At 43.6% G+C, this 24,586-nt stretch overlaps 1 protein-coding gene across 1 annotated transcript in view; it reads left to right on the forward strand.

Annotated features, from left to right (window-relative positions):
* The first annotated feature begins 10,632 nt into the window (after positions 1 to 10,632).
* Positions 10,633 to 24,586, forward strand: part of LOC143808512 (saxiphilin-like) — a 121,365-nt gene continuing 107,411 nt past the window's right edge. Inside the window, exon 1 of the mRNA XM_077291262.1 lies at positions 10,633 to 10,817. Within this exon, the coding sequence (XP_077147377.1) occupies positions 10,781 to 10,817 (37 nt within the window). The 5' untranslated portion in view covers positions 10,633 to 10,780. The remainder of the gene's footprint in view (positions 10,818 to 24,586) is intronic.

Here is a 24,586-nt window from a genome sequence, read left to right on the forward strand (position 1 = left end):
TAGCCACTGGAGAGGAATATAGAAGTCTCACCCACGAGATAAAAACAGGTCCAAACCCACAGCGACTCAGCACTGACCACAGGTATTGCCATTCTATACTATCGAAGGCCTTATGTGCATCGAGGGAAACCACTACCCTCCTACCATCATTCTCCGCCGGGATCTGCATATTAAGAAATAGCCTTCTCAAGTTGATGGCAGTAGATTTATTAGGCATAAAGCCCGATTGGTCCGAATGAACCACCTTTTCTATTACCCTGGTCAGTCTGTTCGCCAGGGCCTTAGCCAAAATCTTAACATCAGTTGTTAGGAGTGATATCGGTCTATATGACTCCGGCAACCGTGGGTTTTTTCGGGCTTAGGAATGACCACAACAATGGCCTCCCTCATGGAAGTAGGCAATATTCCCCTCTCCAGTGACTCCTCAAATACCCCCAGCAATCTAGGCAGCAGCTCCTCAGAAAAAGTTCTATAGATCTCAACAGGGATGCCGTCGGCCCCCGGAACCTTCCCCCCCGCCATGGACCCCAAGGCACCCTCCAGCTCTTCCACCGTAAGCAGCATATCTAACCAATCCCTATCCTCAACTTCTAGGCTAGGTAAATTTGCCTCTTCTAGAAATCTGTCAATTTCTCCCTTTCTGTGCCCCGTTTGTGATGTATACAGTCTGCTATAGAATCCCTTAAAACCTTCCAGGATTTGGGCCCCCTGTGTTACAATTTTACCACTCTCTAATTCTAAGGCATATACGTGTGTCAAATCCCTCTGTGCAGATGTCACCACTGACAACAGGTGGCCCACCTTCTCTCCTTCCGCGTAAAAGGCCTCTTTTTGGAAAGCTCTCGTCCTCTCTGCCCTGCGTAAGTACAATTTGTTTACCTCCTCCTGAGCCGCCCTCATACGGTTCATGTTGTCCTGTGTACTCAAATTACTCAGTGCAGCCTCCGCCGCCCTCAATTCCTCCAATATCACTTTGTCAGCGTTCCTTGTTTTTGTTTTATGCCTAGATATCTCTTTGGATAATATTCCCCTCAAATAAGCTTTCATGGTGTCCCAAACCACATGTTCCGCTGCACTACCATCATTAAATTTAAAGAATTCCTTTATTTCTTCCCCAATCTTTCCCATATCAAGAATTTGTAACCAGAAAGGATTAATCTTCCACCCCAATTTAGCCATCTCCCCAAGGCCTTCAAATTGCAATGATACTACCAATGGGCTGTGATCGGACACTACTCTGGGCATATAATCCACCTCCTGTACCAGCCTATCCATTGCTTCATTACCCAGGGCCATATCAATACGGGATAAAGTGCCATATGTCGCCGAATAACAGGAGAAACAATATGTATCAGTATTACGCACTCTCCACAAGTCTTTCCATGCCACTTCTCTCAAATAACTACCGAACGCTGTTAAATTCCCCTCCTTCTTCAACATAGCGTGCTGCCCCCTATCCCAGTGATCATCAATAATATTGTTAACATCTCCAATTATGAGCAATGGGACTCCTCCCCACCTACCAGATATATTTAGGATTTCCTGTAGTTTTTTCCCTGAGTACGGTGGAGGAATATACACTGACACGACACATATCAGTCTAGCAAACACCTTACACACAAGGAATACATACTGTCCATCATTATCTATTACCACCTCTATCTCCTCGAATGGTACGCTTGTATGCACAAGGATTGACACTCCCCTAGCGTAGGCCGAGAATGTCGCATGGTATGCCTTCCTTACCCATCTTTTATTCAATATACCGTTTTTTTCTTTAACTAAATGAGTTTCTTGAAGGCACACCAGCGAGGGTCTCTGTTTCAAAATATATTGCAAAATAGCCTTACGTCTTGTATCACTCGAAAGACCCCTAATGTTCCAGCTCAAAATTTTAACTCTATCTCCCATCATTTTGCAGAATAGTAAAATTCCCCCTCTTCCCTCCATTGGTCTCCCTTATCCCTCTAACCTGGTCCCCCCTACCCAGAATTCCCCCCCAAACCTTCATCATTACAAAATAAACCCTACCCTTACCCTTCCCTTCCCTCAATAACTTTCTGCCCCCAGAACTTTATAACAATAAACTTATAGTCTCCTATTCCCTCTCTGTATGAGAAAGGGGAACGCGCTGTCGCAGTCTCAACAGTGGCTCAAAAGCCGACACCAACCCCAAATAGGTTAAACACTCTCCTTCAGTCGTTCCTCCCCCCGCCCTATAGAAACAAAATATAAAAACAGTTGCGCCGCCGAACACAACTTTAACACACAGGAACCACACAACAGATTCCTCTAGTAATATTTCAGAATCAACCAATAGTTCAATTTTCTTCTCCTCCCAAAACCATCGCTATAACCAGAAGTCCACATCTGATCCTCCTCAGCGGGTCTTTTCTGCTCCAATACGTTTTGCATTTAAATCCAGCCAATGAGACACCTCCTCAGGATTTTGAAAAAAGTGGACCTTTTCCATGGCCACCACACGTAGTTTAGCTGGATACAGCATAGAATAGGCCAGACCCAGTTCACGCAAGCGTCTTTTAGCCTCTCCGAACTTCATCCTGAGCTTCTGTACAACTGTGGAATAGTCAGGGTATATAGATATTCAGTTGCCGTCAATAGTTAATTCCTCCATATTCCTGGCTTTTCTTAGGAGCATATCCCGGTCTCTGTAATTTAGGATTTTGGCTAGAAAGGTCCGTGGGGCGGAACCAGGGGGCAGAGGTCTGGTCGGCACCCGGTGGGCTCTTTCGACCGCAAAAAGTTTAGTAAGACTGTCCCCTCCAACCTTAGTTTTTAGCCATGTCTCAATAAAGTTGGTGGGGTTATTTCCTTCTGCATTTTCAGGCACACCAATAATTCTCAAATTGTTCCTGTGCGAACGATTCTCCAAATCATCAGTTTTAAACTCCAACTCCGCAATGCGCTGGACATATTTTTTCTCTCTTTTTGCCATTTCAGCTATCTGATCTTCTGCACCTCCCACACGTTCCTCCAGCATTTCAACTCTCCCCTCCATCTTGTGCATAGCTGAGCGAAAAGAGGCAACTTCCCCCTTCAGCTCATCTACCTGGACAGTTAAGGTTGTTAAAGTGGACTTGCAAAACAACACAGCAGAAAATATATCTTTCAGGGTCGGCTCCCCGGCCCCATCACCGCTAACAGACCCCATTTGTGCAGCATAATCCTGGGTCCGCTCAGCTGTTACATTCAAAGGATCAGACCTCATGACTGGTACCATACTAGATGTTATGGGGGAACCGCTCACTATCTCCTCTGCCTGTGCCCCAGACCCTCACATCCATCCGCTCCCCTGAGTCTCTCTCTTCTCCTGTTACCTCTCCACCGGTTCCTTGCATTAGCCGCTCCGAGTTTTCCGACCTAGCAAATTGCTCCAGCCGGGCAATCACCTCGAGTCTCCTCTGAAAGGCAGCATCTGCCTTTGCCGCCTCTTCTGCAGCGCTGTCGGCGCCATCTTGGGAGCGCGTGCTGCCCGCCATCCCAAGCTCTTTCTGCCGTCTGCGCATCATCTTATTGTTTTCCTCACAGCGCGGCCGGCTCCCTCCGCACCCCAGACACTCAGAAGCTCCTTCTCCGGGTACTTGGCGTTCGGCGGCGCCACTAATATTGCAGGATCACCTTTCGGGCATTAGGAGAGGTCCAGCACACGTCCGCTCACATCTCCTGCTCGGCCACGCCCCCGTACTTTTATGTTTAGTGATGCGGGCCTTCACCTCCATAGTGGTCTCACCTATATAAGCGAGTCCACATGGACAGGTGATCATATAGATGACATAACTTGATGTACAGGTATATCTTTCTTTTAAGAAAAACTTCTTCCCAGTATGGGGATGGCAAAAAAACTCTCCCTTAAGCATGTTGTTGCAACATGTGCAACCGAAGCACGGGAAATTCCCATATCTCGGTGCACTTAATGTTCTTTGGCCTATTATTTTGGAAGTACCAAAATCGGATCTAACCAGTTTCTCGCCTATATTTCTACCCCTCCTGTATGACATCATTGGAAATGATTTAAAGCCTGTCACCTGAGGTAATCCTCGTTGTAAGAGGGCCTCTCTGATCAGTCTTCTCCTTGTTTGAGATGAAAGTTTAGAGGGACGGCCGGGCCTTGGTAGATTTGCAGTGGTATGATACTCCTTCCATTTCAATATGATCGCTTGCACAGTGCTCCTTGGGATGTTTAAAGTTTTGGAAATAATTTTGTATCCAAATCTGGCTTCAAACTTCTCCACAACAGTATCACGGACCTGACTGTTGTGTTCCTTGGTCTTCATGATGCTCTCTGTGCTACAAACAGAACCCTTAGACTATCACAGAGCAGGAGCATTTATACGGAGACTTAAATATAATCCACCTGTGTGTAATCATCATCATTAGGCATTTAGGACAACATTGGATCATTCAGAGATCCACAATGAACTTCTGGAGTGAGTTTGCTGCTCTGAAAGTAAAGGGGCCGAATAATATTGCACGCCCCACTTTTCAGTTTTTGAATTTCAACAAAAATTTAAAATAACCAATAAATTTCGTTCAACTTCACAATTGTGTTCCACTTGTTGTTCATTCTTCACCAAAAATTTACATTTGGTATCTTTATGTTTGAAGCATGATATGTGGGAAAAGGTTGAAAAGTTCCAGGGAGCCAAATACTTTCGCAAGGTACTGTAAGTCCAACAGTCAGGTCCGGACTGGGACTAAAATTCAGCCCTGGCATTTGAAGTTACACAGGCCCACTTGTCACATGGTGACTGTATAATATCTTTGTACACTTATAGGTTACAAGAAGTGAGGGGAGTGTAACACGACTATCTATATATATAATTGTCTAAGGGTTTTTCCGTTTGTCTGTCTGTCTGTCCTGGAAATCCCGCGTCTCTGATTGGTCGAGGCCGCCAGGCCTCGACCAATCAGAGACGGGCACAGCATGGTGACGATGATGTCATAAAGGTTGCCTCGACCAATCAGCGACGGGCACAGTCTGCCGCGAATTCGCCTCGACCAATCAGCGACGGGCACAGTATCGACGTAGATGTCATAATGGTTGCCATGGTGATGATGATGTCATAAAGGTTGCCTCGACCAATCAGCGACGGGCACAGTCTGCCGCGAATTCTGGAATCATCATTGTCCATATACTACGGGGACATGCATATTCTAGAATACCCGATGCATTAGAATCGGGCCACAGTCTAGTCTATATATATAATTGTCTAAGGGTTTTTCTGTCTGTCTGTCTGTCCTGGAAATGTCCTGGCGGTCTCGACCAATCAGAGACGGGCACAGTATCGACGTAGATGTCATAATGGTTGCCATGGCGACGATGATATCATAAAGGTTGCCTCGACCAATCAGCGACGGGCACAGTCTGCCGCGAATTCTGGAATCATCATTGTCCATATACTACGGGGACATGCATATTCTAGAATACCCGATGCGTTAGAATCGGGCCACAGTCTAGTATAACATAAAATCCCAGGTGCATCCAGCATTACAGCACAGTCCTATTTATTGCTTTTAGTTGCAGTATCAAGAAAAGCTGCTACTTTACCTACATAACTGGATCTCGTAGATAATGAATGGATTGAGACGACCAAAGTCTATGCAACCTCATTCTGATGCTCCATAAACGTTGCATACAGCCACTTTTGGTTCCGCTGCACAGCACGAGACCCGGTGACTCTGAAGAGCGGTGACATCAGTATCGTCACCGCTCTTCAGATATACCGGGTCTTGCGCTGAGCTCGGCGACTGTGATGAGCGGTATTGTTACTACCTTCACCGCACTTCAGAGTCGCTGGGTCTCGCCAGGTCTGGGCTAGTAGTGGGGGTGTCTGATAGACACTTCTCCATTACTTACACCAGGGATTGATAGCAGCTGACATTATGCAGCTGACATCAACCCTAAAAATCATTACACATACCAGAATTAAATGCTCTGGCGGCTGGGAAAAGCAGTAGAGTTAGCACTATTCCCAGGCACCGGGTGCTAACTACAGCTGTCATCATCCTTGCCTCATCTCCCTGTGAAGCATTTCTGCTGTATTTACATGCGCTGATCTCAGGCCGCTAAACGAGTGTGATCAACAATACTGAAGTCGTTCGCTTGTTTCCCGGCCTCTTTACACCAACTGAGAAAGAATGAAGGGAACAGAACAGTCACAATTAGATCAATCTGTCCCCATACAGTATCATGTTATCAGTAACACATCTACAGTTTACACTGGCGATGGGCTGCTGAGAACAAGGATTTCTGTTCCCACATAAACAATCCAATCACTCGATGAATAGGCAGCATTTTGCTTGTTTAGTATAATACACCCCATAGTCCTCTATATATTATAATGTGCACCTCAGTCCTCCATATAGTATAATACACTCCTCAGTCCTCCATATAGTATAATACACTCCTCAGTTCTCCATATAGTATAATACACTTCTCAGTCCTCCATAAAGTATAATACACTCCTCAGTACTCCACATAGTATTATACACTCCTCAGTCCTCCACATAGTATAATACACTCCTCATAGTCCTCCATATATTAAAATACACTGCTCAGTCCTCCATATAGCATAATACACTCCTCAGTCCTCCATATAGTATAATGTACTGCCACAGTCCTCCAAATAGTATAATACACTCCTCATAGTGCTCCATATAGTATAATACACCACATTGTCATTCATGTAGTACAATTCACTTCCCATAGTATAATGCATCCCATAGTTCTTCATATAGTATAATGTATTCCCCATAGTCCTCGATACAGTATAATGCAGCCCACATATAGTATAATGATGCCACCCCACAGAATATATTGTACCCCCCTGAGTATAATGTATCCCCCCAGAGAATATAATGTAGCCCTCTCTTAGAGCATAATGCAGCCCCCCATAGAATAATATGTAACCCCTCCATAGAATACAATGCAGCCCTCCTCATATAGTATAATGCAGCTTCCCATAGAATATAATGTAGCCCCCTCATAGAGTATGATGCAATCACCCCTCATAGAATATAACACAGCCCCCCATAGAATATAATGTAGCCCCCTCATAGAGTATGATGCAATCACCCCTCATAGAATATAATACAGCCCCCCATAGAATGTAATAAAGCCCCCCATAGAATGTAATACAGCACAGCCCCCTTAGAATGTAATACACCACAGCCCCTATAGAATGTAATACAGCCACCCCATAGAATGTAATGCAGCCAGCCCCATAGAATGTAATAAAGCCCCCCAATAGAATGTAATACAGCACAGCCCCCATAGAATGTAATGCAGCCAGCCTCCATAGAATGAAATACAGCACAGCCCCCATAGAATGTAATGCAGCACAGCCCCCATAGAATGTAATACAGCCAGCCCTCATAGAATGTAATACAGCACAGCCCCAATAGAATGTATAGCAGCACAGCCCCCATAGAATGTAATGCAGCACAGCCCCCATAGAATGTATAGCAGCACAGCCCCCATAGAATGTAATACAGCACAGCCCCCATAGAATGTATAGCAGCACAGCCCCCATGGAATGTAATACAGCCCCCCCAATTGCCCCACAATCCAGTTATCACCCATTGATATATTAAAAAAAAAACACTCTCCTCTCCTCGCACCCCGCGCTGCTCCCGGCTCCGGTCTCAGCAGCTGCAGTCTGCCCGGCCACACAACAGGTGCGCGATGATATGACGTCATTCCGCACCTGCAGTGTCAGAGCGAGGTAGAGCGGGGAATGATGGGAGAGGGAGCGACAGCGGACGCTCTCTGCTCCATCACTGCATTCAACTGTACCTGCGTCATAGACGCCGGTATAGTTGAATGCGGGGCGCGCTGGCAGGAGGAGTCGGCCCTGGCGCCGCTGATAGCAGCAGTGGCCCACTCCTGGCACCGGCCCTTCTGGCATTTGCCAGAAGTGCCCAAAGGCCAGTCCGGCCCTGCCAACAATAGATGTATCCAGATATTGCTTACACCCCAGTGTGTCACGGAAGCTTAGGTCAACATCAAAAGGTAAAAGAATATTAACAGTTTCTGTGAGAGACCTAGTGTGCTCGATCTGGTAAAAATATATCACAAAGGAATGGTATTATTACTAATGGTCACTAAAAGAAGCATAATAAACCAAGTGGTGTGACTCATATAAAATAAAGTGACAAGCGCTTTAAGGAACTTTGATCTATAAGGTGCATCTGTATATACCAGAGGGAGCACACATTGTAATTTTCTATGACTGTTCCGCTCCTGATTTTGGCTTACAAATACTGGTCCATGACCATTCTAAGCTGGGAGAAATAGTCAGTGTTCTAAGCCCCACCTTTCATCATAGAGGTTATAAGCGCCTCAGGACATGACCACGCTGTTAATGAGTAGTAAAACTTGACTTACAGGTGACGTTCTCTCTGATTGTAATTGTTCAGTTTTCCCTTCTTTTCCATCTCATCAGAGAGCCATGAGGAGGCCATGTTCCTACCCGCAAAACTCAGCATTTTTTCATCTCAGTTTTTCTGTAGGTCTCTGCACCAAAATATGCATTTGAAATCTGTGTAATGTTTTTTTTGAAGGGGCCTTTTTATATATTTTCCCATTATTTAATGCATTTTTTAAGTTGGATTTAGCACTGCTTTCTTACTTTTTTTTTTGCAGTATAAGGCTGGAGTCACACACAAGTATAAAAAAATCGGTCCGTTTTACACAGCCGAGATACGCAGAAATGTTCATGAACAGTGATCCGTGTGTCATCCGTATTCAATGCGAAGATGCGATTTTTTTCTTCAAAAAGCATCCGTATGACATCCGTATGACATCCATATGGTATCCGTACAGCGAGATTTTCTCGCCGGCTTGCAAAATGGACATAGAATGGAACCATGGGCTCAAATATTCGTGAACACATATATACAGTCTCTCTCTCTATATATATATATATATATATATATATATATATATTAGTGACACACATATATATATATATGTATATTTATATTTCATACAGAGCTAGATAGCTGAAAAACCGGTAATTCAATTGTCGGCTTTTGCTAAATCCATACAGTAAACCATTGCATATCCGTTATATTTTTAAATATCCCTCACTAACAATGTTAGTAGTGTGTGTGTGCAAAATTTGGGAGCTCTAGGTGTTAAATAAAAGGGTTAACTCGCAGAAAAAACTGGCGTGGGCTCCCACGCAATTTTCTCCGCCAGAGAGGGAAAGCCAGTGACTGAGGGCAGATATTAAGGGACCATGGTTTTAGGACCCCCTGGCTAAAAACATATCCCATACTTGTCCACCGTACAGTCAAGTCCCACTCTGTAAATACGCTGTAAATCCATCTCAAGGGGTTAAATACAGTTACAACCGGGAGCGCTGCTAATGCTGCCGCTCCCCACTGTAAAATATGGGGGAATGAATGAAATGCAGGGGGCGGAGCTGCGGTGACTAGCGGTGATGTCACCGAAGCTCCGCCCCTAGCGGCATGAACTCATATGTAGCATGGGAAAGTTTGTGAATATTTCCCATGCTACAGTTCATATGAGTTCATGGTTTGCAACCCCGATATAACTCCTCCGATCTTCAGCAACCTCCGTTCCTGCACAGTGCCCTCAAATACTGCACTTCAGGAACGGTATTGTTATGGCAATTATTTCTACCACCACAATCCCAAACAATCTATTTCCAAGCTTCTGTTACCCATTATAAAGTAAGAAACAGCACTCACAGATGGCATCCAAGTGAAAACCACTTTTATCACAGAGCCATTCTCGTGTATAGGGGACTGATCCATCAGATCAAAAAATGAACCTGCTCATAGACTGCAGTGGGTATATGTTGTATTCACAAAAATCAGATACAATATGTATGTGAAGCATGGATGTGTGAATGAATGTGATTTTGGCTTTTGGCTATGTGCTTACCATACCTGTCTCAGGCAGAGTCCGCTCGGTATCCACTTGAAAAAGCACTGCGAAACAACATTGATGCGCATAGGTTCAGTTGTTTGTTATTTTTTGTAACCGTTTTGACTTTTGTCACTTTACGCTACGCTCCAATGATAAGTTTTTGGTGAGTTTTTTACTCTGCATATTTTTTTTTTTTTTAATGCAAGCTACCTATTTTACTTAATGGGTACAAAAATGGTGCAGAAAATCTGTAACATCAAAAACTCACCAAAAGCTCATCATGGGAATGTAGCCTTAGAATTTGGAAACCGTGAAGCGGCAGCATGTTCTCCACTAAAGCAGAAAGTGCAGGTAAATGAATATGAAGAACTGAAGGCAGCGAGTGTGACGCACCTGACACAAGACAGCACACTGGGCCTGGGACACAATCTTCCTGTAAAGTGCCAGGGTGTCCTGTTCTGGCATCTTAGAGACGCATGGAAAAAATCAAAAGCCCCGGATAACCCCTTTAAGATGCACCTGAGGGGTTGTTCTCTGGTGCTTGACGTCCAACTCCATATTGTTTTGCCCTGTGATGAACTATCAGCCTTTGTTCTCCAGATACAATTTTGCCAGCTAAACTTTCCAATTGGCAGGAAATGTTGATGTCAAATAAAAAAGTCAAATAAAATAAATATACCAAACTATAAACAAAAATGTGACAGAGGTGAACGGGTCTTGTTGAGAAACTTTTGTGTAAATAACACAAGGACATCTGATCTGCTCACTCAGCCGCCCCCTTATCAATAGAAGACAATATTATAACAGGTAAACAGCAGCTGGATGAGACGCTCTTCGCATGCTGCCTAGTAAGAAACGAGGATGACTCTCCGAGTGCTGCTATGTCTCTGCCTGTGGGGTAAGTACGTGTCCATACAAGCTCATGATATTAGATATACATTTCATATATAAAATTGTATTTCTTGAAAGAGGTTTTCAGATTCAGGTTACCCTTTTCGAGTTAAAGGGGTATTTCCATCTCCAAGATCCTATGTAGTAGGTATAATAATAATATTAGCAAATACATCCAATTAGGAATGTAGTATAGTTCTTCTGATTTGCCTTTTGCTTACCCCATTTGCAGGGCATTGCAGTAGCTTATGTATCCATGGTTATGACTACTAATAGCTAACCAACTAAGGCTGGAGACACACTAGCGATTTTAAAATTGGTCCAAATTTGATGCAGGAGAGTTGGACGAGTGTAATACAAGTATCTTGCAAGTGTCATGCGTTTTTTTATGCAAGTGCAATTTGATTTTCACACCTAGCATCCGATTTACATCCGAATGCAGTATGATTGCTATCGGACTGCAATGAGATTATAACATGAGAATTTACATAGAGAAATTCTCTAAGTCATTTACACATCATTTTCAAAGGAAATATTCTTCAAAAGATAGATAGATAGATAGATAGATAGATAGATAGATAGATAGATAGATAGATAGATAGATAGATAGATAGATAGAAGAAAAGCTGTGAGAATTTTTCACAGTGATCTACTTTGAAGCTACTGTGCTTGAACTGTGGTGAGTTAATCACTGGCATTTTCCCTCGGTCCAGAGGTCATCCCAGTTCAGCACAGCTGGGAGCGTAGCATCAGTGACATCACTGAAGCTGAGCTCCCAGCAACTCATTCACCAGTGGTTTTCAGCTGGGACGGTCTTGACACCGTCCTGGTTGAAAGCTAATTATCCCCCAAACATGGATTACAGCGTGGGACACAATGATGGACAGGTATGGTATATTGTTGCTTTTTTATTTTACTTTTATTACAGGAGATTGAGGGCTTCGCAGGAATTAAGCGAGGTCGTAAGTATGGTTTAATCAAGAATAATAAAGGAGTCTGTGCGTTTCTTTCAAATAAAGGACTTTATTCTGGCTGTGTCTTTATTTACCATACAAATATAGGATTAGTAATGGATTACCCCACTTTCCACTGCTACAGGGCAAGTGTCTAAAGGTACCTTCACACTAAGCGACGCTGCAGCGATATCGACAACGATGCCGATCGCTGCAGCGTCGCTGTGTGGTCGCTGGAGAGCTGTCACACAGACAGCTCTCCAGCGACCAACTATGCCGAAGTCCCCGGGTAACCAGGGTAAACATCGGGTTACTAAGCGCAGGGCCGTGCTTAGTAACCCGATGTTTACCCTGGTTACCAGTGTAAATGTTAAAAAAAACAAACAGTACATACTCACATTCCGGTGTCCGTCGGGTCCCTCGCCGTCTGCTTCCCGCACTGACAGTGAGTGCCGGCCGTAAGGCACAGCACAGTGGTGACGTCACCACTGTGCTCTGCTTTTATTTTACGGCCGGCACTCACAGTCAGTGTGGGAAGCGGATGGCGGGGGATGTGTGACAGACAGCAGAAGGTGAGTATGTACTGTTTGTTTTTTTTACTTTTACAATGGTAACCAGGGTAAATATCGGGTTACTAAGCGCGGCCCTGCACTTAGTAACCCAATATTTACCCTGGTTACCTTTGTAAAACATTGCTGGCATCGTTGCTTTTGGTGTCAAATACGACGATACACGCCGATCTGACGACCAAATAAAGTTCTGAACTTTCAGCAATGACCAGCGATATCACAGCAGGATCATGATCGTTGCTGCGTGTCAAACACAACGATATCGCTATCCAGGACGCTGCAACGTCACGGATCGCTATCGTTATCGTTGCAAAGTCGCTTAGTGTGAAGGTACCTTAAGAGCGATGCTAAGTGCCAGAATTGACGCATCTTAGAGATGCGTCTTTTTTGGAGCGTCTGAGAGTTGATGATTTTAGCCTGGTGGGGAGGGGGCAGTATCCATGGGCCCTTCCTAGGCTATTAATATCAGCCCGCAGCTTTCTGCATAGCCATTGCTGGTTATTATTTATGGGGGGACCCCACGTAATTTTTTTGAGGGGTTCCACATTTTAATAGCCAGTAAAGGCTAAATATATAGTTGTGAGCTGATATTAATAGCCTGGGAAGCTCCATGGGTATTACCTTCTTCCCAGGCTATAAACATCTGCCCCAGTCGCTGGCTTTCCCTGTGCTGGTTTTCCAAATTGTACAGGAGCCCACACCATTTTTCCCCCCAAAAAAAACTTTAATTAATTAAATACATGTACAGTAATTTACACACACACTGTACTAATTGTATTTGTCACATACATCAATATATCTACCTATTCTATATGTATTTTCTGTATGTAATCCATCTCTTCTATCCTGTCAGCTCCTGCAGTGATTTTACACTACCGCGAGTGCTGAATTACTGGCTATCTATCTATCTATCTATCTATCTATCTATCTATCTATCTATCTATTCAAACAAAAAGCAGGCAGCACTTCATTGTTTCTTGGTCAACTGTGCAAAGTTTAATCAGACCCACATGTCTGTACGACGTTTCGGCTCTAAATGAGCCTTTCTCAAGCAGTGGGTACACCATTTTAGTGCATATATATAGTTTTAAAACCATAGCAATCCTTAATGACAGCGGTTTGTGATTCATATAGTGCATGTGTTTCAATATATAAATACATGTCAAAAGTAATCATATACATTATAAAGTGCTTCTGTGCATCATTATATACATCATTGTGTATTTGTGCTTCCAAGTGTCAAACTCTTTATCACATTATCTTAGTTGTTTATTAATTCTTACCCCCGGAGCTGTTTGCTACTAATGGAGGACATCCTCATGAGGTTCGGCGTTTCCAAAGATCTACTGCGCATGTCCGCTACGTCACATCACTGTGCTAGACCGTGGACCAATCACAGGCATCGGCGCATGCGCAGAGGCACTAAGGATCGCCATCTTTGTAGTGGCACTTACTGTATCATCGGACTATTATGGAAGGTCAAACTTCCTTACAGGAGTCTGCGCTTGCGCACACGGCGCTAGGTGGCACCATATAAGCACCTATTACTAACCATAGTACCTCAGCCGAATCAAGCAGCAATATGGTTAACCGTGGCAATCTCTCTTTATACTATGTTCCAATACAGCTCGATTCTCATATCTCCACATCATGCAGTTCTTATTGCTGCATATATACCTCTTCTATTTATATTATGCCCTATGGACATTTTTGGTGCATAACTACACCCTGACACTCCGGGCTCAGCCTACTACAAGCCATAGTCCGGAGGTCACACAGTTTTATAACTGGTTGCGACTTAACCCTCTCAGGCCAAGCCGCCCCCAGTTTCAACTGTTACAGGTGGTAGCACTTATGTCCCGGCATTTTATTTCTATTGACATTTAGGTGGAGTAAAAACAATAAGATGTAGTATTTTTGCTGCTTTTATTGATCAAACCACGGTCCAACACAGTAAGGTATCATAAGAAAAAATATTAAAGTTCATTTTATATAACTTTTTCAAAGGGATATATTCCACTTCATGTCCTCCATGTTCGCAAATTCCTCTCCGGCGGTATTCTACTCTTATTAGAGCACCAGATATCATCTAAACAAAGATACACATAAAATTAATTTTCACAGTCGTAACATAGTATTTCCTAAATTAAAAACAAAAAATCACATTACTATATCTTAGGAACCTATAATGTTATACTTCTGGATTCTTGGATATTATCAAATAATTGTATGCATTTTGAAATCAGCATTAAGTCCCCTAGGTCTGAGGGGGTGTTAAGTTCATATATCCACATTAGTTCTCTTTTTTTGAGGATCAACTCCCTATCACCTCCTCTTCTCTGCACCGGGACAGCATCAATAATCCTGCATTTTAGGTCCTTCTCAGTATGCTTGCAGTCAACAAAATGTTTAGGAACAGGAAGATCAGCTCTATTTTTTCTTATACTGTATCTATGTTGGTTCATTCTTGTCTTGAACTCACAGGTCGTTTCCCCAACGTACCAAAGATTACACGGACACATGAGCACATAGATAACGTGGTCTGAGTTACAAGTTAGGAACTGTTTGATTTCATATACTTTTCCCGTCGTTGGATGTTGGAATGTAGGTCCTTTGACCATATACGTACAATTAATGCAATTTAGACAGGGGAAACAGCCATTTCTTTTGGTACCTGTTAGAAACCTCTGGCTACCTTTTCTTTTAGGGCCAATATCAGATTTTATTACCATGTCTTTAATATTTCTACTTCTCTTGTATGAGTACAATGGTGGCATTTTAAATTCTTGAACATTAGGTAGACATCTCCCTAACATAGTCCAATGTTTATTAATAATGCTCGCTATTTCTCCACTCTCTTCAGTGTATGTAGAGACAAAGGGGACCCTATTCTGAGTTTTTTTACGTTTTTCCATGTGATTCCCTATTAATTAGTTGTAATCTGTCTTTTTCCATCACCTCGCTTTTTGTTTTTTCTAATAGTCCCCTCGGGTATCTGTTATGAACTATACTTTTGGGCTCCCTCTTGTGGTCACTCGCGGTATGGCTCTGGTATACTCTTTCCCCAGGTTGGTAGTCACCTGGTTCGTTAACACTCTGGGTGTTTCTATTTAAACTTCCTGGAGTCTTAGTCCATTGCCTGGCATCCATGTAATCAGTCCTTGTCTGGTTGCTCTTGTCTACTGGTCCTGATTTTTGCAACATAAGCTAAGTCCTGCTTTCTTGTTTTTTTTGTTATTTGTATTATTCTGTTTTTTGTCCAGCTTGTTCATAATGTGATTCCTGATTTTGCTGGAAGCTCTAAGGGGGCTGATATTCTCCCCCCATACCGTTAGTCGGTACGGGGGTTCTTGGATATTCAGCGTGGATATTTTTGTAGGGTTTTTCGCTGACCACATAAGTCCGCTTTCTATATTTCTGCTATTATTTAGTGGGCCTCTCTTTGCTGAATCTAGTTCATACTTACGTTTGTCCTTTCCTCTTACCTCACCGTTATTATTTGTTGGGGGCCTGTATCTTCTTTGGGGTACCTTTCTCTGGAGGCAAGTGAGGTCTGTATTTTCTCTGAAAGGGTTAGTTAGATCTCCGGCTGGCGCGAGACGTCTAGAACCAACGTAGGTACGTTCCCCGGCTGCTATTAGTTGTGGGCTAGGATCAGGTATGTGGTCAGCTCAGTTACCACCTCCCTAAGAGCTAGTTTTTATGGTTTGCAGACTTTGCTGAAGACCCTGAGATCCTCTGCCATTAGGATCACAACAGTATGCCAGGCCAGTGAATAGTTAATGCATTGCAGAAGTGGGATTAAAAGAAAAGAAGTTCTGAGTTTTTTTTTTGTTTTTTTTTCTTCCTTCCCCTTTATCTCTGAATGGCTTGAAACTCTGCTGCAGACATGAATGTGCAAACTCTGATTACTAGTGTGGATCAGCTTGCTGCTCGTGTGCAGGGCATTCAGGATTTTGTTACTAGCAGTCCTATGTCAGAACCTAAGATTCCTATTCCTGAGCTGTTCTCTGGAGATCGATTTAAATTTAGGAATTTTAGGAATAATTGTAAATTGTTTCTATCTTTGAGACCTCGTTTGTCTGGAGACTCAGCTCAACAAGTTAAAATTGTTATCTCCTTCTTGCGGGGCGACCCTCAGGACTGGGCTTTCTCATTGGCGCCAGGAGATCCGGCATTGGCGAATATTGATGCGTTTTTTCTGGCGCTCGGATTGCTTTATGAGGAGCCCAATCTTGAAATTCAGGCAGAGAAGGCTTTAGTGGCTATTTCTCAGGGCCAGGATGAAGCCGAAGTGTATTGCCAAAAATTTCGGAAATGGTCCGTGCTTACTCAGTGGAATGAGTGTGCTCTGGCCGCAAATTTCAGAAATGGCCTTTCTGAAACCATTAAGAATGTGATGGTGGGCTTTCCCATTCCTACAAGTCTGAATGATTCTATGACGCTGGCCATTCAGATTGATCGGCGTTTGCGGGAGCGCAAATCCGCTAATCCTTTGGCGGTGTTGTCTGAACAGACGCCTGATTTAATGCAATGTGATAGAATTCAGACTAGAACTGAACGGCAAAATCATAGATGTCAGAATGGGTTGTGTTTTTACTGTGGGGATACTACACATGTTATATCAGCATGCTCTAAACGCCTAACAAAGTTTGTTAGTCCTGTCGCCGTTGGTAACTTGCAGCCTAAATTTATTTTGTCTGTGACTTTAATTTGCTCATTGTCTTCCTACCCTGTTATGGCGTTTGTGGACTCAGGCGCTGCCCTGAGTCTTATGGACTTGTCGTTTGCCAGGCGCTGTGGTTTTGTCCTGGAGCCTTTAGAAAATCCTATTCCTCTTAGAGGAATTGATGCTACGCCATTGGCGGAGAATAAACCGCAGTATTGGACACAAGTGACCATGTGCATGACTCCTGAACATCGGGAGGTGATTCGTTTTCTTGTTCTGCATAAGATGCATGATTTGGTCGTTTTGGGTCTGCAATGGTTACAGGCTCATAATCCTGTTCTGGATTGGAGGGCTATGTCTGTGTCAAGTTGGGGTTGTCAGGGAATTCATTGCGATTCCCCGTCGGTGTCTATTGCTTCCTCCACTCCTTCAGAAGTTCCTGAGTATTTGCTTGACTATCAGGATGTGTTCAGTGAGTCCAGGTCCAGTGCTCTTCCTCCTCATAGGGACTGTGACTGCGCTATAGATTTGATTCCTGGTAGTAAGTTTCCTAAGGGACGATTATTTAATCTGTCGGTACCTGAGCATGCCGCGATGCGTTCTTATATAAATGAGTCTTTGGAGAAAGGACATATTCGTCCATCCTCTTCCCCTCTTGGTGCGGGATTTTTTTTTGTGGCCAAGAAAGACGGATCTTTGAGACCTTGTATAGACTATCGGCTTCTGAATAAAATCACGGTTAAATTTCAATACCCTCTGCCACTATTGTCGGACTTGTTTGCTCGGATTAAGGGTGCCTGTTGGTTCACCAAGATAGATCTTCGTGGTGCGTACAACCTTGTGCGCATTAGGCAGGGAGATGAATGTAAAACTGCATTTAATACGCCCGAAGGTCATTTTGAGTACTTGGTGATGCCTTTTGGGCTCTCTAATGCTCCTTCAGTGTTTCAATCCTTTATGCATGACATCTTCTGGAAGTATCTAGATAAATTTGTGATTGTTTATCTGGATGACATTTTAGTTTTTTCTGATGATTGGGATTCTCATGTAAAGCAGGTCAGGATGGTGTTTCAGGTTTTGCGTGATAATGCTTTGTTTGTGAAGGGCTCAAAGTGTCTCTTTGGAGTGCAGAAGGTTTCCTTTTTGGGTTTTATTTTTTCCCCTTCTGCTGTGGAGATGGACCCAGTCAAGGTCCGAGCTATTCATGATTGGACTCAACCCACGTCTGTTAAGAGTCTTCAGAAATTTTTGGGTTTTGCTAATTTCTACCGTCGTTTTATTGCTAACTTTTCTAGCATTGTTAAACCTCTGACGGATATTACCAAGAAAGGTTCTGATGTCGCTAATTGGGCTCCTGCGGCCATTGAGGCCTTCCGGGAGCTGAAGCGCCGGTTTACTTCGGCGCCTGTTTTGTGCCAGCCTGATGTCTCACTTCCCTTTCAGGTTGAAGTGGATGCTTCTGAGATCGGTGCAGGAGCTGTTTTGTCACAGAGAGGCTCTGGTTGCTCTGTGATGAAACCATGTGCTTTCTTTTCCAGGAAGTTTTCGCCGGCTGAGCGGAACTATGATGTTGGTAATCGGGAGTTGTTGGCCATGAAGTGGGCACTTGAGGAGTGGCGTCATTGGCTCGAGGGAGCTAAGCATCATGTGGTGGTCTTGACTGATCACAAAAATCTGATGTATCTCGAGTCTGCTAAACGCCTGAATCCTAGACAGGCTCGTTGGTCATTGTTTTTCTCCCGTTTTGACTTTGTGGTCTCATACCTGCCTGGTTCGAAAAATGTGAAGGCTGATGCTCTCTCTAGGAGCTTTGTGCCTGACTCTCCTGGAGTCTCAGAGCCGGCTGGTATTCTTAAAGAGGGAGTGATTTTGTCGGCCATTTCTCCTGATTGGCGACGTGTGTTGCAGAGATTTCAGGCTGGTAGACCTGACTCTTGTCCACCTGATAGACTGTTTGTTCCTGATAAATGGACCAGCAGAGTTATTTCCGAGGTTCATTCCTCGGTGTTGGCAGGGCATCCTGGGATTTTTGGTACCAGAGATTTGGTGGCTAGGTCCTTTTGGTGGCCTTCCTTGTCACGGGATGTGCGTGCTTTTGTGCAGTCCTGTGGGACTTGTGCTCGGGCTAAGCCTTGCTGTTCTCGTGCCAGCGGGTTGCTTTTGCCCTTGCCCGTCCCGAAGAGGCCTTGGACACACATTTCCATGGATTTCATTTCAGATCTTCCGGTGTCTCAGGGAATGTCTGTCATCTGGGTGGTGTGTGATCGTTTTTCCAAGATGGTCCATTTGGTGCCCTTGCCTAAGTTGCCTTCCTCTTCCGATCTGGTTTCTTTGTTTTTTCAGAATGTGGTTCGTTTACACGGCATTCCTGAGAATATCGTGTCTGACAGAGGATCCCAGTTTGTGTCCAGATTCTGGCGATCTTTTTGTGCTAAGATGGGCATTGATCTGTCGTTCTTGTCTGCCTTTCATCCTCAGACTAATGGCCAAACGGAGCGAACTAATCAGACGCTGGAGGCTTATTTGAGATGTTTTGTTTCTGCGGATCAGGATGATTGGGTGACCTTCTTGCCATTGGCTGAGTTTGCCCTCAATAATCGGGCTAGTTCTGCTACTTTGGTTTCGCCATTTTTCTGCAACTCTGGTTTTCATCCTCGTTTCTCCTCGGGTCATGTTGAGCCTTCTGACTGTCCTGGGGTGGATTCCGTGGTTGATAGGTTGCAGCGGACTTGGAATCATGTGGTGGACAACTTGAAGTTGTCACAGGAGAAGGCTCAGCGTTTTTCCAACCGCCGCCGCGGTGTGGGTCCCCGACTTCGTGTTGGGGATTTGGTTTGGTTGTCTTCTCGGTTTGTCCCTCTGAAGGTTTCCTCTCCTAAGTTTAAGCCTCGCTTTATTGGTCCTTATAGAATTTTGGAGGTCCTTAATCCGGTGTCTTTTCTTTTGGATCTTCCTGTGTCGTTTGCCATTCACAATGTGTTCCATAGGTCTTTGTTGCGGCGGTACATTGTGCCTGTGGTTCCTGCTGTTGACCCTCCTGCTCCAGTCTTGGTTGAGGGCGAGTTGGAGTATGTGGTTTAGAAGATCTTAGATTCTCGTCTCTCTAGACGGAGGCTTCAGTATCTGGTCAAATGGAAGGGCTATGGTCAGGAGGATAATTCCTGGGTGGTCGCCTCTGATGTTCATGCGGCCGATTTGGTTCGTGCCTTTCACGCTGCCCATCCTGATCGCCCTGGTGGTCGTAGTGAGGGTTCGGTGACCCCTCCTTAAAGGGGGGGTACTGTTATGAACTATACTTTTGGGCTCCCTTTTGTGGTCACTCGCGGTATGGCTCTGGTATACTCTTTCCCCAGGTTGGTAGTCACCTGGTTCGTTAACACTCTGGGTGTTTCTATTTAAACTTCCTGGAGTCTTAGTCCATTGCCTGGCATCCATGTAATCAGTCCTTGTCTGGTTGCTCTTGTCTACTGGTCCTGATTTTTGCAACATAAGCTAAGTCCTGCTTTCTTGTTTTTTTTGTTATTTGTATTATTCTGTTTTTTGTCCAGCTTGTTCATAATGTGATTCCTGATTTTGCTGGAAGCTCTAAGGGGGCTGATATTCTCCCCCCATACCGTTAGTCGGTACGGGGGTTCTTGGATATTCAGCGTGGATATTTTTGTAGGGTTTTTCGCTGACCACATAAGTCCGCTTTCTATATTTCTGCTATTATTTAGTGGGCCTCTCTTTGCTGAATCTAGTTCATACTTACGTTTGTCCTTTCCTCTTACCTCACCGTTATTATTTGTTGGGGGCCTGTATCTTCTTTGGGGTACCTTTCTCTGGAGGCAAGTGAGGTCTGTATTTTCTCTGAAAGGGTTAGTTAGATCTCCGACTGGCGCGAGACGTCTAGAACCAACGTAGGTACGTTCCCCGGCTGCTATTAGTTGTGGGCTAGGATCAGGTATGTGGTCAGCTCAGTTACCACCTCCCTAAGAGCTAGTTTTTATGGTTTGCAGACTTTGCTGAAGACCCTGAGATCCCCTGCCATTAGGATCACAACAGGTATCCTCTATCTAGAAATTTTTTAATTAGCTGGTCTATTATCATGTCAGCTGTATCCTCTTCTCTGACTATCCGTCTAACTCTGAGTAGCTGGCTCAGGGGAATAGATCTTTTCATTGATCTCGGGTGTTGCCTGTCATATAGGAGCAAATTGTTCCTATCAGTATTTTTTACAAAAAGTGTGGTTGTGAGTTGACCATTTGTAAGTTCTACAAGCACATCCAAAAACTGAATTTCAGTCCAAGATTTTACAAAAGTGAATTTAATTGTTTGGTCTATTGTGTTGAGATATGCATGGAACTCATTTAATTCCTTTTCTGTACCTGTCCAAAGGAGGAAGACATCATCTATGTATCGCCACCACACCAGAGCATGCCGGAAGTGGTGGGACACATAGACGAGGTCCTCCTTCAGGACTTCCATAACCAGGTTAGCATATGAAGGGGCCATATTGGCCCCCATAGCTGTACCCTGTTTTTGCGTGTAAAACGCATCACCAAACATGAAATTGATGCTGTCCCGGTACAGTGAAGAGGAGGTGATAGGGAATTGATCCTCAAAAAAAGAGAACTAATGTGGATATATGAATTGAATACCCTAAAACCGAGGGGTCTTAATGCTGATTTCAAAATGCATACAATTATTTGATAATATCCAAGAATTCAGAAGTATAACATTATAGGTTCCTAAGATATAGTAATGTGATTTTTTGTTTTTAATTTAGGAAATACTATGTTACGATTGTGAAAATGTATTTTTCTAATTTTATGTGTATCTTTGTTTAGATGATATCTGGTGCTCTAATAAGAGTAGAATACCGCCAGAATTTGCGAACATGGAGGACATGAAGTGGAATATATCCCTTTGAAAAAGTTATATAAAATGAACTTTAATATTTTCTCTTATGATACCTTACTGTGTTGGACCGTGGTTTGATCAATAAAAGCAGCAAAAATACTACATCTTATTGTTTTTACTCCACCTAAATGTCAATAGAAATAAAATGCCGGGACATAAGTGCTACCACCTGTAACAGTTGAAACTGGGGGTGGCTTGGCCTGAGAGGGTTAAGTCGCAACCAGTTATAAAACTGTGTGACCTCCGGACTATGGCTTGTAGTAGCCAACACAACAAAACAATGGAGTAAACATAGAATCTCAGAAATCATTATAATGTAATGTGGGTAATGTAGTCCGGATCATGTGCGCCGCTGTCTTCAGACACTTCCGGTTTTCTCCCTTTATAAACTCACGAGACCTGCTTATGTGTGTCTCCCCTTCGAAAAAGCTGGACCGCGAAACGCGCGTCAGGGGTGTCAGGGAGTCCGTGGGACCAACCATCTTCCATGGGTAAGCGCGTATAATCACACCAATGCACCTTGTGGGCGGCGGCAGTGTAACCAACATTATGTAAAGATTTACTTTGATGACACGCTGTGCCTCCTATATGGTGCATATGGGTATACATATTGGGCTCGTACCATGGTCTAATACTGTGGTTGTTTGTGCTCCTGCGAACTTTCTGCTATACCACTAGTTTGTTTCTTGGATTGTCCCTGAATTTTGTGCACTTTGTACATTCTATTCATATGATTGAATTGTTTTTTGATATTTGTGTAATAAATTGAGTATTTTTATAATGATTTCTGAGATTCTATGTTTACTCCATTGTTTTGTTGTGTTGGATCTATCAGGGAGTACTCTCATTCAAAATAATGATTATGGTGATATTGTTGATGGAAGAGGGACATTAGTTCCCTCTTGGCCATGGTGTAATCCTGCGCTATATGACTCATCTAATCGATATGGCTTGTAGTAGGCTGAGCCCGGAGTGTCAGGGTGTAGTTATGCACCAAAAATGTCCATAGGGCATAATATAAATAGAAGAGGTATATATGCAGCAATAAGAACTGCATGATGTGGAGATATGAGAATCGAGCTGTATTGGAACATAGTATAAAAAGAGATTGCCACGGTTAACCATATTGCTGCTTGATTCGGCTGAGGTACTATGGTTAGTAATAGGTGCTTATATGGTGCCACCTAGCGCCGTGTGCGCAAGCGCAGACTCCTGTAAGGAAGTTTGACCTTCCATAATAGTCCGATGATACAGTAAGTGCCACTACAAAGATGGCGATCCTTAGTGCCTCTGCACATGCGCCGATGCCTGTGATTGGTCCACGGTCTAGCACAGTGATGTGACGTAGCGGACATGCGCAGTAGATCTTTGGAAACGCCGAACCTCATGAGGATGTCCTCCATTAGTAGCAAACAGCTCCGGGGGTAAGAATTAATAAACAACTAAGATAATGTGATAAAGAGTTTGACACTTGGAAGCACAAATACACAATGATGTATATAATGATGCACAGAAGCACTTTATAATGTATATGATTACTTTTGACATGTATTTATATATTGAAACACATGCACTATATGAATCACAAATGGCTGTCATTAAGGATTGCTATGGTTTTAAAACTATATATATGCACTAAAATGGTGTACCCACTGCTTGAGAAAGGCTCATTTAGAGCCGACACGTCGTACAGACATGTGGGTCTGATTAAACTTTGCACAGTTGACCAAGAAACAATGAAGTGCTGCCTGCTTTTTGTTTAAATCTATGGACTTTGGATAGCCGGTGGATGGGCTTCCTGGAGGCTTTGCACCCAGAGATAAGTGGAAAGTGTTGTGCTGTTCCTTTTTTTTCTATCTATCTATCTATCTATCTATCTATCTATCTATCTATCTATCTATCTATCTATCTATCTATCTATGTATCTATCTATCATGATCCAGTCCAGGTTTTGAGTCCTGTCTGCCCTTTTCCCAGGCTGATCTTGTCATCGGTTAACATTGCTCTGCCTCATTCTGGGTTCAGGTTTGCTATTTATCTCCGCTGTATCCTGCAGGTGGTGTCAGTTATAGTTTCTGCCTACGGCGTATGTAGCTGACTCCGTGTACCCTGATTCATCCTGCTGCTTTTGCTGACAGAACCCGTGTCTGTTTATTCTACTCTTCCTGTCCCATCTCTGTGTTCCCCTCTAGTGTTTGGATTCCCTGATACCTGACTTGGCTTGGACTCTGACCTGCGGTTTCGTTTCTCATTTTAGGCGTATCTGCTCCTGACCGATACTGACCCATTTGGCTTGTTTCTGACTCTGTGCTTGGTTATACCTTTTGTACTGCGCTACAGACTAATATCGACCTGGCTTGTTTTACTATTCCGCTGCCACCTGGTGGTGGCCTCGCTGCTGGGCTGCAGGTCTGCTCCTGCTGTGTGCACTCCTCCCTACACTCTATTGCCATCTAGTGGAGCTGCTTCTACCTGCATAGCAGCAGCGTGACACTATCTATAAATACATATATATATGTGTGTGTCACATTCGATGTGTATATATCTATTCTATTCTAATCTGTCAGTGTGATTTTACTGTACCCGCATATGAATTAATGACTTGTCAAATGTGATCGATGTGTAAAAATCACACAGCACTCACATGCCATTTAGGCTTTTTATTTACTCAGCGTAAACTGAC

The sequence above is a fragment of the Ranitomeya variabilis genome, chromosome 2, assembly GCF_051348905.1.
Source record: "Ranitomeya variabilis isolate aRanVar5 chromosome 2, aRanVar5.hap1, whole genome shotgun sequence".
Lineage (NCBI taxonomy): Eukaryota > Metazoa > Chordata > Amphibia > Anura > Dendrobatidae > Ranitomeya > Ranitomeya variabilis.